General features: G+C 45.6%; 1 protein-coding gene across 1 annotated transcript; it reads left to right on the top strand.

The window, feature by feature from the left end:
* The first annotated feature begins 3824 nt into the window (after positions 1–3824).
* LOC123079828 (F-box/LRR-repeat protein At1g67190) lies at positions 3825–9045 on the top strand. Its single transcript, XM_044502650.1, has 3 exons — positions 3825–4217; positions 4339–5816; positions 8649–9045. The coding sequence occupies exon 2, from the start codon at positions 4516–4518 to the stop codon at positions 5755–5757; it is 1242 nt and encodes a 413-aa protein (XP_044358585.1). The 5' UTR covers positions 3825–4217; positions 4339–4515; the 3' UTR covers positions 5758–5816; positions 8649–9045.
* The last annotated feature ends 4381 nt before the right edge of the window (positions 9046–13426 follow it).

Raw genomic sequence — 13426 nt, 5'->3', positions numbered from 1 at the left:
TTGGGCATATAGAGCCAGGCCAGTTCTCTGCCTCCTTTCTTTTATTGTAGAATCTGACCATGAGCTGGGTTTTGATCTTGTCAACCATTGATCTGATCAGCATCTCCCTAGCCTCAAGGATATATTTGTTGAAAACCTCACAGTCGTTGTTCAGAAGGATATCACACTTAGGCAAATCTCTTTGGAAACCCCTGACCCAAGTGTTTGGTGGTAGTTGCTCAAGCCATGTGTAGGCTTCCAAGCTCATGGCCTTTAGTTCCTCCATGTTTGCAGCCCACAGTTCAGGTGTTGTGCTCCTTGCACACTTTCATAACTGGTTCTTCAGTACATCTCCTTTGTGTGTTTGCTGAAAATTCTACCATATATGCCTGACACAATGTCTGTGCTCTGAATCAGGAAAGTGCCGCTTCACTCCCTTGATCAACCCCTTTTGCTTGTCTGACATAATAGTCCATGGCTCTGTATTGAGTATTCCCAAGTCACTCTTCAGGTTTGACAAAAACCATTTCCATGTATCAGTGTTCTCTACCTCCACAACTGCAAATGCCAGAGGGTAAATGCAGTCATTGGGATCCATCCCAACAGCACACAACATAACACCTCCATACTTGCTCTTCAGGTGACATCCATCTAAACATATGACAGGCCTGCAGGCTTGCATGAAACCCCTTTTGCAGGCATCCAGAGAGAAATAGCAACTTCCAAATATGTCATCATTAACACCCACATAGAAAGAGTTACCTGGGTTTGATGTTCTCACTTCTTGTGCATAATCCCACATGCTGTTGTACTGCTCTAACTATCCCCTTCAAGGACCTTCTTCACTAGTCTCTTAGCCCTTCTAAGTTTGCTCCTTGTAGCTGTCATGTTCCAGTCCTTCTGAACCACCCTTGCAAGAATTTTCATGTTCATGTTTTCATCTGCTCTGAAAGAATCAATATATTTTCCTGCCATGAATGGAGCAGTGAATGACTTCACAGACCATTTCTTTATGCAGGTATGCTTTGGGTTGTATTTCTTGACCATCAAGCATTTTGTTCTGCAATCAAATGATGCAAACAAAGACCAAGGGCAACCTTCTTCACAAATGGCTTGCAATCTTTTCCTATCATTTCTAGGGCACTTAATGTCAACCCTTTCCCTACAGCTGTACTCTTTGATAGCTTTCCTCAGTAACTCAACACTTGCAAATGTCTGTCCCACTTGGAACTTTGGTTTAGACAGGTCTTCTTCTCTGAAACATTTGAAATTAAGCTTAACCTTATCTTCATCGGAAGAAGGCAAACACAGGTCCAGATCTTCAACATGATCATCAGGTTGTTCTTGGACTGCTAAACCTTCACCTTTATCAGAATCAACATTTCTGTCAAACAAGTCATCGTCATCTTGCAGATCAATATCTGAATCAACAAGTTGTGGTTTGAAATCTTCATCAGAATCATGAATTGCTAAAGATCTCATTGCTGAATCACCAACTCCATCTTCTGCATCCATGTTTAAAACCCTATAGGTTTTCCTTCTGCCCCTGAACTCAAATTGAAATGTATGAATATATTCTCCTGGCTGAGGAGGACCTGGTATGTACTCCTCTTCTTCTGACTCTTCCTCACTTTCTGCATCATACAATTGATCTTGATCAGCCTGCTCCTGTAACAATTGCACTTGATCAGCATTTTCCTCTTGCACTTGGTCAGAATGATCCTCTTGCACTGGCAATTGATGTGACTGCTCCTCTTGCACTGGCACTTGCACTTGATCAGCATCCTGTAACACTTGCACTTGATCAGCATCCTGTAACACTTGCACTTGATCAGCATTTTCCTCTTGCACTTGGTCAGAATGATCCTCTTGCACTGGCACTTGCTCCTTCTTAGGCCTCAGGCCACTGAATTTGACTTGAGGAGGATCTTCATCATCAGAATGAACTTGAACAAGGGAAATATATGACCTCATACTGTCATCATGATCAAGAAATATCTGCTGGAAATGGTTCCCATTCAGAACACAGTTCTTCATGTTTTTTGTCATTGTGTTGTCCCCTAACTTAATTTCTCTTAAGCCATTCTTATACACTGTCAGTCCAGGAACACACCAGTAGGCCCTTATCCTGCCCTCAAACTCATACCCAATTTCCTCCACCAGACTGGCAACAACTGTAGGTGTCCAATTATCTACATCACAGTAGTCATACCAAATGAAGTGACCCTTGTGATAACCCCTATGCTTGCCTGCACATAGGAAATAGCCACCATGTATGACCTGAACAGAGAAGTGGTTGCTTAGGGGGCCTGCAAAACAAAATGAAATGACAAAATGTTCAGAGAGATGACACAACCATGCTATTTGAGAGCATCTGAGCTAGGAAATTGACAATGTTCAGACAGTAATAATAACAAAACTGTCAATGTTCAGACAAAAATGTTCAGACAGCCACTTGAAGACATGACCCAACCTAACCAAAATTACATGATCAGCTATGTATTTGAAACAGAGCATCTTTGCTACAAATAGCTCAGTGTAACTGCACCAACCTAACCAAAATGTCAATTTTCAAACAGGTTCAGAAATAGATAATTTAGACAGGTTCAGACACTGAAAGTTCAGACATTTCCACAACAAAATGATGGAATTCATGGCATATCAAATAACAAATGTATGATCTTTCACGTCCAAAAGCCTGTTCTTTTAGGGGATCTGGCAAACCAACGGTCATCTCATTAACAAAACAACATATGTTCGACGCATGTAACCTAATTAAAGCTAACATTTACGGCCAAAAAAACAGGGCATACCCTTTGCCTAATAATTCGAGCAATCAAAACCTTAATTACCTCTGTACAACCGTAGTTCATCTACAAAGAACCTACCGAAAGGCCTCATGAAACCCTAATTTGGATCTGCCACTAACTTCACCATCCACGGCTAAAACCCTACCATGCGCACCCCATCCCTAACAAAAAAGAGGGCCAAGAACCCTAAACCCTAACCCGTATGCGCAATTGAGTAGGACGCGCACTCTTTCCCGGAGCTAAAACGGATAGATCGGGCAGAGAAGGTGGTGACGACGGCGACGTACCATACAGCGGCGGCGAGGCATGATCCTGACGACGGGAGGGAGCGAGAGGAACGTCACGCAGTCCCCTACCAAACGGAGCAGGCGGCGGCGGCTCGGCGTCCGACGACGAGCTCATGGCGGGCGTCGCCAAAGACCGCCACGCCCGGCGAGGCACCTCGACAGCGACGACAAAGCAGGGGAGGAGCGGAACGGAGCAGAGCAGGGGAGCGGAGCGACTCGGTCTGGTCGGGTCCGACCAGGTAGATGGATCGGTCCAACCAGGTGGGTAATGTTTTATTCCCTGGTGATTTTGCAAAAAAAAACCCGCATTCCCCCAAATCGAGCGGCCTAGGGCGTACGGTGGTGAGGTGGCGGTCAAAGCCCGCGTGGACGCGCCAGTCAACAGCCAGATCAGCAGGTACGTAGAGCAAACGGTATTTTGGACCGTAGATGACCACATGAGACAAGTTGTAGGACTGTATTTCGGGTATTTGCAAGTACGGGAAGAAATGCGGCCAACACGACGAGTATGAAGACCTGTGGTGAATTTTTCTCGCCACTAAATTACATTGCCGACAAACATGCCTGAATGTCGAAGATGTGAAAACTAGGGCCGCTTGTTTGATATTCACGTCTTAAGACTTTGTTGTTGCTGTTGTTGTTGGGCATAGGTGTTGTTGGGAAGCGGAAGGGAGCCCGTTTTCGAAACGAGTGAACGTAATACCTTGGAATACGCTTCCATCAACTACCACACCATCGGTTTGGTACTAGCGGAAAGAGATAGGAAGAAAGAAAAAAACAGGAAGAGACCCTACGGCCACCTTCAGTCGCATCGCGCGGACAACGAGATCCCGGCGGTCGGGTCACCGACGGCGGCATCCAGGAGCGTGCCAAGCGCGCCCCGAGATCTCGCTGATCGTCGTCCTCGTCCGCGCCGGGGGAGTCCCAAGCGCGTCGTTGCCGCTGGTTGGGGTCGCGGACCCCTTCCACGGGCGGCGGCGACAAATCGGTTACGGCGCGCGGGGCGGCGGTCGACTGATTCCGGCGGGAGAGAGGAGGAGGCCGTTCTCGTTGGCGTCGTCGCCACCGTCGTTCCCGTTCTTCCTCATCGAGTTCCTGCTATCTCTACTCCGTCTACAATCTTTGGCGATTGGGTTTTGAGGTATGAGCATGTTTTCATCCAGTGATTTGTTAAACCCCACTTGCCTCCATAATTTCTGGGTGTGCCGGTGCCATCTAGATCCGCCCCGCGCTAATCACAGCCTATTATTGCTGTTTCACAGGGAAGGAAGGTGATTGGATCGAAATTTATGATTCATAGGATTTATCTATTGATGATCGCACATCCTGATATGTTTGCAACCCAGTGAATTCCGTTGAGTACTTGTGTTGACTGTGATTGGGCAAATTCTGCATTAGATTTTTTGCTGATAAAATTGGACATCAATTGGCTGCAAATTATGGAGCACCTCCCGGTTGAAGTTATTGGCAACATTCTTGCACATCTTAGTGCTGCACGAGATGTCATGGTTTCCTCTGCGGTTTGCCGGAAGTGGCGGGAGGCCTGCAGGAAGCATCTCCATTCACTGTCCTTCAATTCAGACGACTTTCCTCGGGACATGACCACACGTCAACTGGAGATCATCATCACACAGACTATATTCCAGACGATGGGACTGCAATGCCTCTCTATTCATATAGATAACACACATGAGTTCTCCGCAGCACCTGTGATTGCATGGCTAATGTATACCAGGGAGACGCTCCGGTGCCTGTATTACAACATCCAAACCAACCCTAATGTAAACATCCTGGAGAAGTGTGGTAGACAGAAGCTGGAGGTGTTGGATTTGGACCATAACACAATCACCGGTGTTGAACCAAGCTACCAGAGGTTCACTTGTCTTAAATCCCTTTATTTGAGGCATGTGAGCATTTCTGCCCTGGATTTGAGCCTTCTAGTTGCTGCTTGCCCCAAGATCGAGTCATTGGCACTTGATGTTCTTGAGATTGTCACTTCTGATTCGCAGTCTACAATGGAATTAACAAGCCATACCTTGAAAAGCATCTTTGTAAAAACAGTTGGCGTGGATAAGATCATACTCGATGCAGATAATCTGGAGGTCCTGCACCTGAATGCTTTGAACCTTGATCTGTTTGAGCTCTCTGGGAAGGGTACACTAAAGCATCTCAAGATTGATGATGTGAGTGTTACACATTTGGATATTGGGGAGAGTACCGATCATCTGGAGGTTGTGGATGTGAGTAACTTTATGATAGTCTGGCCAAAGTTCTACAGTATGATATCTAGAGCATGCAACTTGCGGGTGCTACGTTTCTGGGGTGTTGCGTTTGATGATGATGATGAGATTGTGGACTTGGAGACTGTTGCTGTTGCATTTCCTCTTCTAAGGCATCTTTCACTAAGTTATGAATTACGAGATGGGCTACTGCAAGGATTGTCACCACTGGAGAATGTTTCGGTTCTGGAACTTGGTTGGACAGTAATAAGTGAGCACTTTGGACCTTGGGTGTTTGGAATGATTGAAAAATGTCCAAATCTCAAGAAACTTGTCATTCATGGTGTTCTTTCTGAGGCAAAAACACGCGAAGAGCGCAAGATGTTAGCAACCTTCACTTCCTTTATAGTTTGTCTCATGAGGAAGTATGTGCATGTGGATGTGCAATTTGAGTATGAGTGATCAGCCACTAGGTCGAGTGGGTATTCATCATCCTTGTTCCGTTCAACTCTTGCCATTAGGTAATCTTTTGGGGGTTTGGACTTTGGCATGTATTCCAGCATAGCCTCATTGCAATTCTACTTTCTGCAATTTCTTTCCTTTTTAAATGCCTTATAGAAATGACTCATATCTGGCTATCTTCGTGTAAAATTAATCTTGGTTGGTGCTATTATATGTTGCATATTTTGGTGCTGCCTTGTCAATTTGTTTATCTAAATAATTACTCTGTGAAGTCTTGGTTCCTCACTGAGTCAGTCACATGAGTCGAAGAAAACTTTGGAACCTTCAGAATCATGCTGTGTTGAAGCAAAGTTAATGTATATTACAAATAGGTACAACATAACAGGCTTCTTCAGCTACTGCTGAGAGTGATATAGTTGTAGCTGTTGGCATATGTTGTTATGGAACTCTGCTATCGATGTAGTCATCAATGGTTACTTGAACACCCATATAATGGAGAGGCTGCCTTTTCACATTTCCACTTCCTTGCGCATATCTGCCTTGATACAAGGGCATTGTTTTGCGGTATAATCTGGTCACCTGTAGGATTCAGATTCGTATTGTGTCTCATGATAGAATATTAAATTGCAACACATGCTTCCAGAGAATAGACGATTCCCTTATAACGTGTCATATCTAATTTGTTGATGTACTACATGGTGGTTTTTTACCATTTTGAAGATAAAAGAAAGTTTTTCTACCTTCCCATTAAGTTTGTATATTAAGTAGACAAATACTACCCTTTGAAGACATGAGAAAGTATCTGTCTATCCGAGATCTTGGAAATTTGATGTAATTACATGCTGATACAGTAGTGACTAGCAAACAGCTATGAAGTTCAGTAGGCATGCGCTTATGCTCTTTCCATTCGGTAAATCTTGCCCATGACGTGCTTATACTAGCGCACCTATACTAGCTTATGTTTGTTACTTTGTTTTAATGCTCAATGCTAGACCGGTAGGGACAGAGGGCTTTGAATAGATGGTAGTCAGTTCAATCAGTGTATACTGATTTTTATCATTGAAGAGCCTCGGGAGGGACATTGCATACAATCAGGTTTATGGATTTTTGAAGCTTTGACTAGTTCTGCCTTTAACGAATCCACTCCAGTTTACTATATGCTAAGATGTACAACCACTTTCAAAGTTTTTTGAGCTTTAGAGCTTATGTTCTGATTTTCCATGTCGTGAACTCTTTGCTACCTTCTGGTTGCTCACCCTACCTTCCATGGGAAAACGGCAATCTGCTCAGTTTATGCTGCAGATGACATAAAACTAGAGAGGTTACACATACATGAAACTCAGTCCAGAAAATTGTTGATACTGCCCATGGATTTCTAGTCGCGCGACTAGTCGTCGACTAGTCGAAGAGTCGCAAAAAAATGTCGACTAAACTTAGTGTCTACTCATGACTCGAGTCGCGACTAGTCGCAACTGCAAGCTCAACTTTTTCCGAGTCGCTACCCCAGAACGACTCATCGACTCGAAAACCATGTTACTGCCTGGAAGACTTTTATGTATATTCAGAACTAAATCGCCTAGGAACCACAAATTATTGACCTGATATTGTTGGTTTAAGCTGCAGCGATGCAATATCTCACTCTGAGTAATATCGAGTACGATATTGCTGTATTTGGGATGCAATATTTGTTTTATGGTATCTAGTCCATATGTGCCTGCTTTCAACTCTGATAAGATCACATGCTTTGCATGGCCCACGATTAGTACCTGGAGCTTCTTATTGGCTTTGTCTAACCTGTGAATGTACTCGATGGCCAACTATAATTTCTTTTAGCTTCTACTGTTTGTGCAATCGTAAGATCTATTTAATACTCCCTCCGTTCCTAAATATAAGCCCTTTTAGAGATTCCAATATAGACTACATACGGAGCAAATTGAGTGAATCTACACTCTGAAATGCGTCTATATACATCCGTATCTAGTCCCTATTGAAATCTCTGAAAGGTCTTATATTTAGAAACAGAGAGAGTACTAGGCAAACCATTGCTCTTCTTGAGCAGCTCACTAATATGCTATCATATCCACTTGTCAGTAAAGCACGTAGTTCCTGCCAGAACTGCTTTTTAGAATCATGTTGGATCTATTTGAACATTTAGTTGCTTAAACACAATGCCATGGTGTAAAAAGTTAAGGTAAAGTGTCATTTGGATATGGCTAAGAACTAGATAATTTGTACTAGCATAGTCACGTGCATAGTTCCGCTATGCATGCCCAAAGATATATGGGTATTGTAATGTTATTGTTTAGAGGAGATTCGCTGTTTTTTTTAGAATGACACTGGGAATTGTTGACTTAATGAATTAATGGTTTTATAGGATTTATGAATAACAAGCGATTCGTGTGTGTACTTTTGTGAACAATCAATATGCTAATTTAGTAAAAGGGAAACCATTAGGTTATGTCAGATTCTAGCCATCTTTCGTGGTAACATGATCCTGGAGCACTGATTCTGTAAGGAAATGGTGGCAGACAAACCAACATTATCTTGTTTTTACGTTCACCCTTCTCTAAAGGACTAGTAGCTTCCTAGCCTAGATGTCTTATTACTGCCCGCTGTCAACTGTGTTGTGCTGTTTCACTTATTAACCATGTACCTGGAATCTAGCAGCCCTTAGATGAACTATTCTGTGACAGTTCTAGGCTTCTATCATTGCTTCGCTTTTTTTTAATACTTTGCTTTCTTATGTTTTTTGTAGCAATATCACCTCATCGTTTCGACTTAAATACAACAGGATAAACTGATAGAGCAAAGTTTTGTTCTTGTATCTAATCTAGTAGTGTTAGAGCCTCTATCATCATACGAAAGCCTAATGTTTTTTATGCATCTTGCAGCTTTGCTTCTGATCCTACTTCATGACGAGCATATATTTTATAATCGGCAGCTGCATGTACCATCGGACATGGTTAAAGAAAGCTTGAGAGCACCTATTCACAAAACTGCAGAAGATTCCTGTATTTGCCCATCGCATTATAGCTCGGACGGCAGAACCGGATGCTATTCCTTCTTCTGAGAAACCCTCTCCCTTTCTCCTGCTTCATTTGTTCAGCTGTAGTGGAATGATTCAGTTGAGATTTTAAGTGCACATCATATCAAACATCTTTTGGATATTCATGAGATTAGAATTCGGTTCGAGATTCTCTTGGTATGTGCTGCCATAGTGCAAGTTTTTGTAAACTATACCATTTAAAGCTCACAGTTCATGCCCTTAGTGGACCTTCTCCTCAGAAATGGGTATCCAGTATCCACTGTGCCACTTTCTATACTTTGATATTCCTTGCCCAGGGTGATCTCCACTGCATGGCAGCATCACTGCCAAATCTTTATCACCCAAGCTGAGTGTTATAAAATCTGAGGCCCGAGGATAGCATCTCTGCTATTATTATTCCCTCTGGGCTTACATTTTATTTACAGTTCTTTACTAACAGAACCATATTCCGCACGGGCGATCATATCAAACTGGGGCTCCGGGTTGGCTTGCCAAATTGACATTCCTTTCTGTAAATACGGCTGCACTCGCCATATGCGCTTTCCCTCTCTTATTACAAAATGAAGAGCTGATTCGGTTGATTGGTTTAGTTCAGCAAATGAACAATATTTTTAAGAAATTCTTATATAATAGTACTTGCTTTGATTCTGTTATTTCTTTTGGCGGCATGTATCAAATGTCTGCTTGCACTCCTTCATATCTTCATTTTTTTAATTGCTATTCATATCTTCACTAGTGCTAATAAAGTAACAATTGGGTGGTTATAAGGTGAGGAACTCGTGGTAGCCAAACGTATCCGAATGTGGCGGATTAGTCAGCTGAAGCACGGAGTGAAATAAACAAAAGGTTGGACCTCTTCTGTGAAATACGCAACCGCGGACACGCATCAATCAAAAAGTTGAGATCATTGACCTTTCTGTTGCTGCCGCTGCTACTGCTGCCATTTGCTTTAAAGTTTGGAGGTGAGACTTTCGTATTGTCTTGGATCGCCAGCGTTTATTTATGTAGCGTCTCTTTTCGTTCTCGAGTGGATCAAAAATCTGAACCTGCATCTTTGTTAAAGGCACACCTCTCCCTGAGAAAAAAAAAGATAATCTCAATGCCACTTGACTAAAAATGCGGTTTATTAGTCTAAGAAATCTTAACCCTTGCCGCGTCTATATATGTGAAACGAACCGCATCGCCTTTTGTGCTAACAAAAGAGGGCCAGGTCTCCGATGTCGTTGCCATTCTGTCAAAACAAAATGCCACAAGAAAAATAAGTGGTGCTACAATCTAAGAGCTGGCTTTCTGAATTTCAAAAGAAAAAAAAGAGATGGATTGATATAGAGAGAGAGAGAGAGAGAGAGAGAGAGAGAGAGAGAGAGCTGGCTTTCTGCGACGCGTCGTTTTTACCTCGGTGATTTACCATGGTAGCGCGGTGGAAGAAAATGAAGAACCGTTCGCCAAATCATGGATGCCAGTTCACTTGGGGCGTGTTTGGTTGCCGTGTGCAACAGTGCCTGCATCGCATACACTTCTCTACTCAGCCTGGTTATGCAAATGCAGCCTCAAATGCACCATATGCATGTTGTTTGGTTGCCTGTATGCCCTCTTACCTGCATGGGCTGAACCACACTGACTGGTGTTTGGTTGCCTGCATGTTAGTCCACAAACCCAAGGCATGGTGTTTGGTTGTATGCAAGGTCTGATGTGTGGTAATTTCTTTGGCTAGTTGGTGAGGTTACCACCACACTTCGGCAGCACACATCATAAGCACAACAGACTATAAACAGAGCATAGCATAATTCAGATATAAGCGGTACCACAGATATAACAGTTCAACACATAAACCATCAACTAGCATAATTCGATAGTACGCTCGAAAGAAGTGGCCCGGCCCTACTCCTTGGCGGCGAAGGCGTCGTCGTGCTTCTCGCACTTGTTGACGACCTCAATGCCATCGTCGTCGAAGATGATGATCTTGAGGGTGTCGGGAGTGAGGAGTTTGAACGTCACCATGTAGCCGATCTTGATTTGATGAACGGCTGCGTAGGTGGCCCAACCCTGATCCAGGGTCACCCTGCCGTTCATCAGCTTCACCGTCACCTTCCAGGAGCAGCCGGTGTTGTTCCTGAGCTTGAACTCCGTCGGCACCGCGACGAAGTGCTTGGTGAAGTCCAGGGGCATGGGGATGCACTCAAGCTTCGCTGCAAGGATGACCTTGCAGAAGTGAGTTGGGCCATCCTCCTAATGGTAGTGGCCGTAGTTGCGGCGTTTGTTTCTGGGGGGCTCCTCCATGCCCTCGTCGTCGACACCCTCAGGCGTCTTCGGGTCTTCGGCGGTGGGCGGCAGCTCAACCTCGTCGGGCATTGGGTGAAGGGGCTGCTTGCCCTTGCTGTCAACGGCCAGGAGCACCTCCGTGTCCTCGATCTGCACACAAGTCATGGAGTCAGGCATTGCACAGAGTTCATGGCTAATTCAAGAGCTTGTAGTTAAAACGGCATGACTGTCACTCTTCTCCTCCTCTCCATCCCCCCTATATTTACTCACCCTGCCCACCACTATTTACCCACCCCCTCTCTTCTCTCACTGTCAACCTTCCTCTTCCCCATCGCCATGAGCTCTAGCTCCAGCTCCAATGCCAACCCCTTCCCTTGGGGTATTGGCTGGAGGGCCTTCTTCCTCGGGTGGACGGCTGGTGACCGGACCAAGTTCGAGAACACCATGGAGGTGTGCTCGAACTTCGGCTCCATGGCTGACATGCAGAACGAATCGAATGCCGTGGTCATGAAGGCCAGTAAAGAAGAGCTGAAGACGCTGATTCCTGACCCAGCGAAGGGCGCAATGGCAGTTGACATCATTCGTTGGGCCAGGAATCAGGCCGTCTCCGACGACCCTAAACAGAGGAAGAAGTGGCGCAAGTATAAGACCGACTGGGCTCCTAATGACCGCCGTGCCGCAGTGTACTGGGAGACGGCTATCGCGCCGCCGGCGGTCATCGGCGGGGAGCCTGAGGAGGAAGAAGAGGCGATGCACATGCCAGCTAGGGCGCCGGAGCCAGTCCGTCCTACCTGGCAGATCGACCTCGACTCCGCCGAGGACGACAAGGACGACCCGCCGGCCCGCACGGCGATGAAGAAGAAGATGAAGGCCAGCGGCTCGACCAGCCACTCCACACGACGGTGACGGCCGCCGCGGTCAGCCGGTGTCCGTTGTGTATTCCCTTTCCCCCTATTCCCCTATCCCCCAATCCCGAAATCTACCTTATGCATTCGGATCTTGCATGTATGAACTCGTATGAACTGCTTAGAACTAGTATGAACTACCCCTATGCTTATCTACCTCTATTCCCCATTCCCCTCCGCCGTGGATCGAATCTATCGCCGTGGATCGAATCTAGCGTGCATGTCGAAGAGAGAGAAGTGCTTACCGCCATTGATGGAGTCCGGTGGTCTTCTTCCTCTGCTCCGATCCGCCGCCGCCGGTGATGGAGTCCGGTGGTCTTCTTCCTCTGCTCTGATCCGCCGCCACCGGTGAGAGTTGGGAGAGTGGGGAAGAGTGGGGAGAGGGAGCGGTGAGGGGCGGTGAGGCTAATAACTGCCGGTGCTTCGGGAAGCAACGCGGCTTCTCGAGGGTGGCCGCGCGCGTGTAGCCGCGCCCGCCCACGTGCACCGCTCAAGCCTGGCCTTGGAGAAACTGCCGATTCCTGGGTTCCCAGCGAGGCAGGCCCAGAGATGCTTTAAGTTTCGTTCTATGCAGGCCCAATAGTAAAACCAGACAACCAAACAGCCCGTTCGCTTCCCGCGCGGGCCTGGTTGGACTCGATGCGGGCAACCAAACACGTCCTCGTTGATCTGCCTATACATTCTCCCCTCTTAGAGAAAAGCTGCGACGACTTGACACTTACTACAGGCCCATCCTTCCCGAGAGATCTACTATCAATCAAACCTACCGAATCTCTCTCTCAAAATAAAATACTCCAACTGCTGACCTTGGCTAGTACAGTACAGTACGTACTGGAGCTCATATTTCTTTTCCTAGGCTGTGTACTGTTCCGTATTTCGCTGGAGTGGACCGGGCAGTGGGCAGGCTCCGGCACATGAACCAGAGACTCTTTCTCATCTCACCTTTGACCAACTCTAGCTTGTGTATAACAAGACTTCAGAGCGAGAGATAAAAAAGTTCACTAGAGTACTAATATAAGAGCATAGTGATCTAAACGGCTCTTATATTTGTTTATGGAGGGAGTAGCAATTCGTGGACAGCGAGTATGAACGCATCTTCTCTCCCTCGTCGTTGCGCCACGAACACTTTGTTCTTCAGCCGTGGTAGTTTATATACCCTTAAAGGCCCTACTTGAGGCAAAGAGGGTTAAGCACTAGCAGTATCTAGCTAGCGAGCAACTTGGCCTCAAATCAACCTAAACAAACCTGGCCACTAATCAGGTCGCAACAAGTGTCCTGCGCCCCCAGGCCCCCACCAAGCTAGAGCGATCAACAACATCTATCTCACGGGGTGCAAAGGCTCTTCTCAAGATCGAACAAACATATAGAGTATTTTCTCACATAGGAAAGAATCTTTCCAATATGTATTTGGTGCATGACAAGGCACCGATGCTGACCCCCGGATTGAAGAATCGGA

This window comes from Triticum aestivum, chromosome 3D, assembly GCF_018294505.1.
Source record: "Triticum aestivum cultivar Chinese Spring chromosome 3D, IWGSC CS RefSeq v2.1, whole genome shotgun sequence".
In the NCBI taxonomy this organism is placed as follows: Eukaryota; Viridiplantae; Streptophyta; class Magnoliopsida; order Poales; family Poaceae; genus Triticum; species Triticum aestivum.
This window is presented reverse-complemented; position numbering and strand designations above follow the sequence as displayed.

Coding starts and splice junctions, on each gene's coding strand:
- LOC123079828 (XM_044502650.1), top strand. CDS start 4,516: ATGGAGCACCTCCCGGTTGAAGTTATTGGCAACATTCTTGCACATCTT.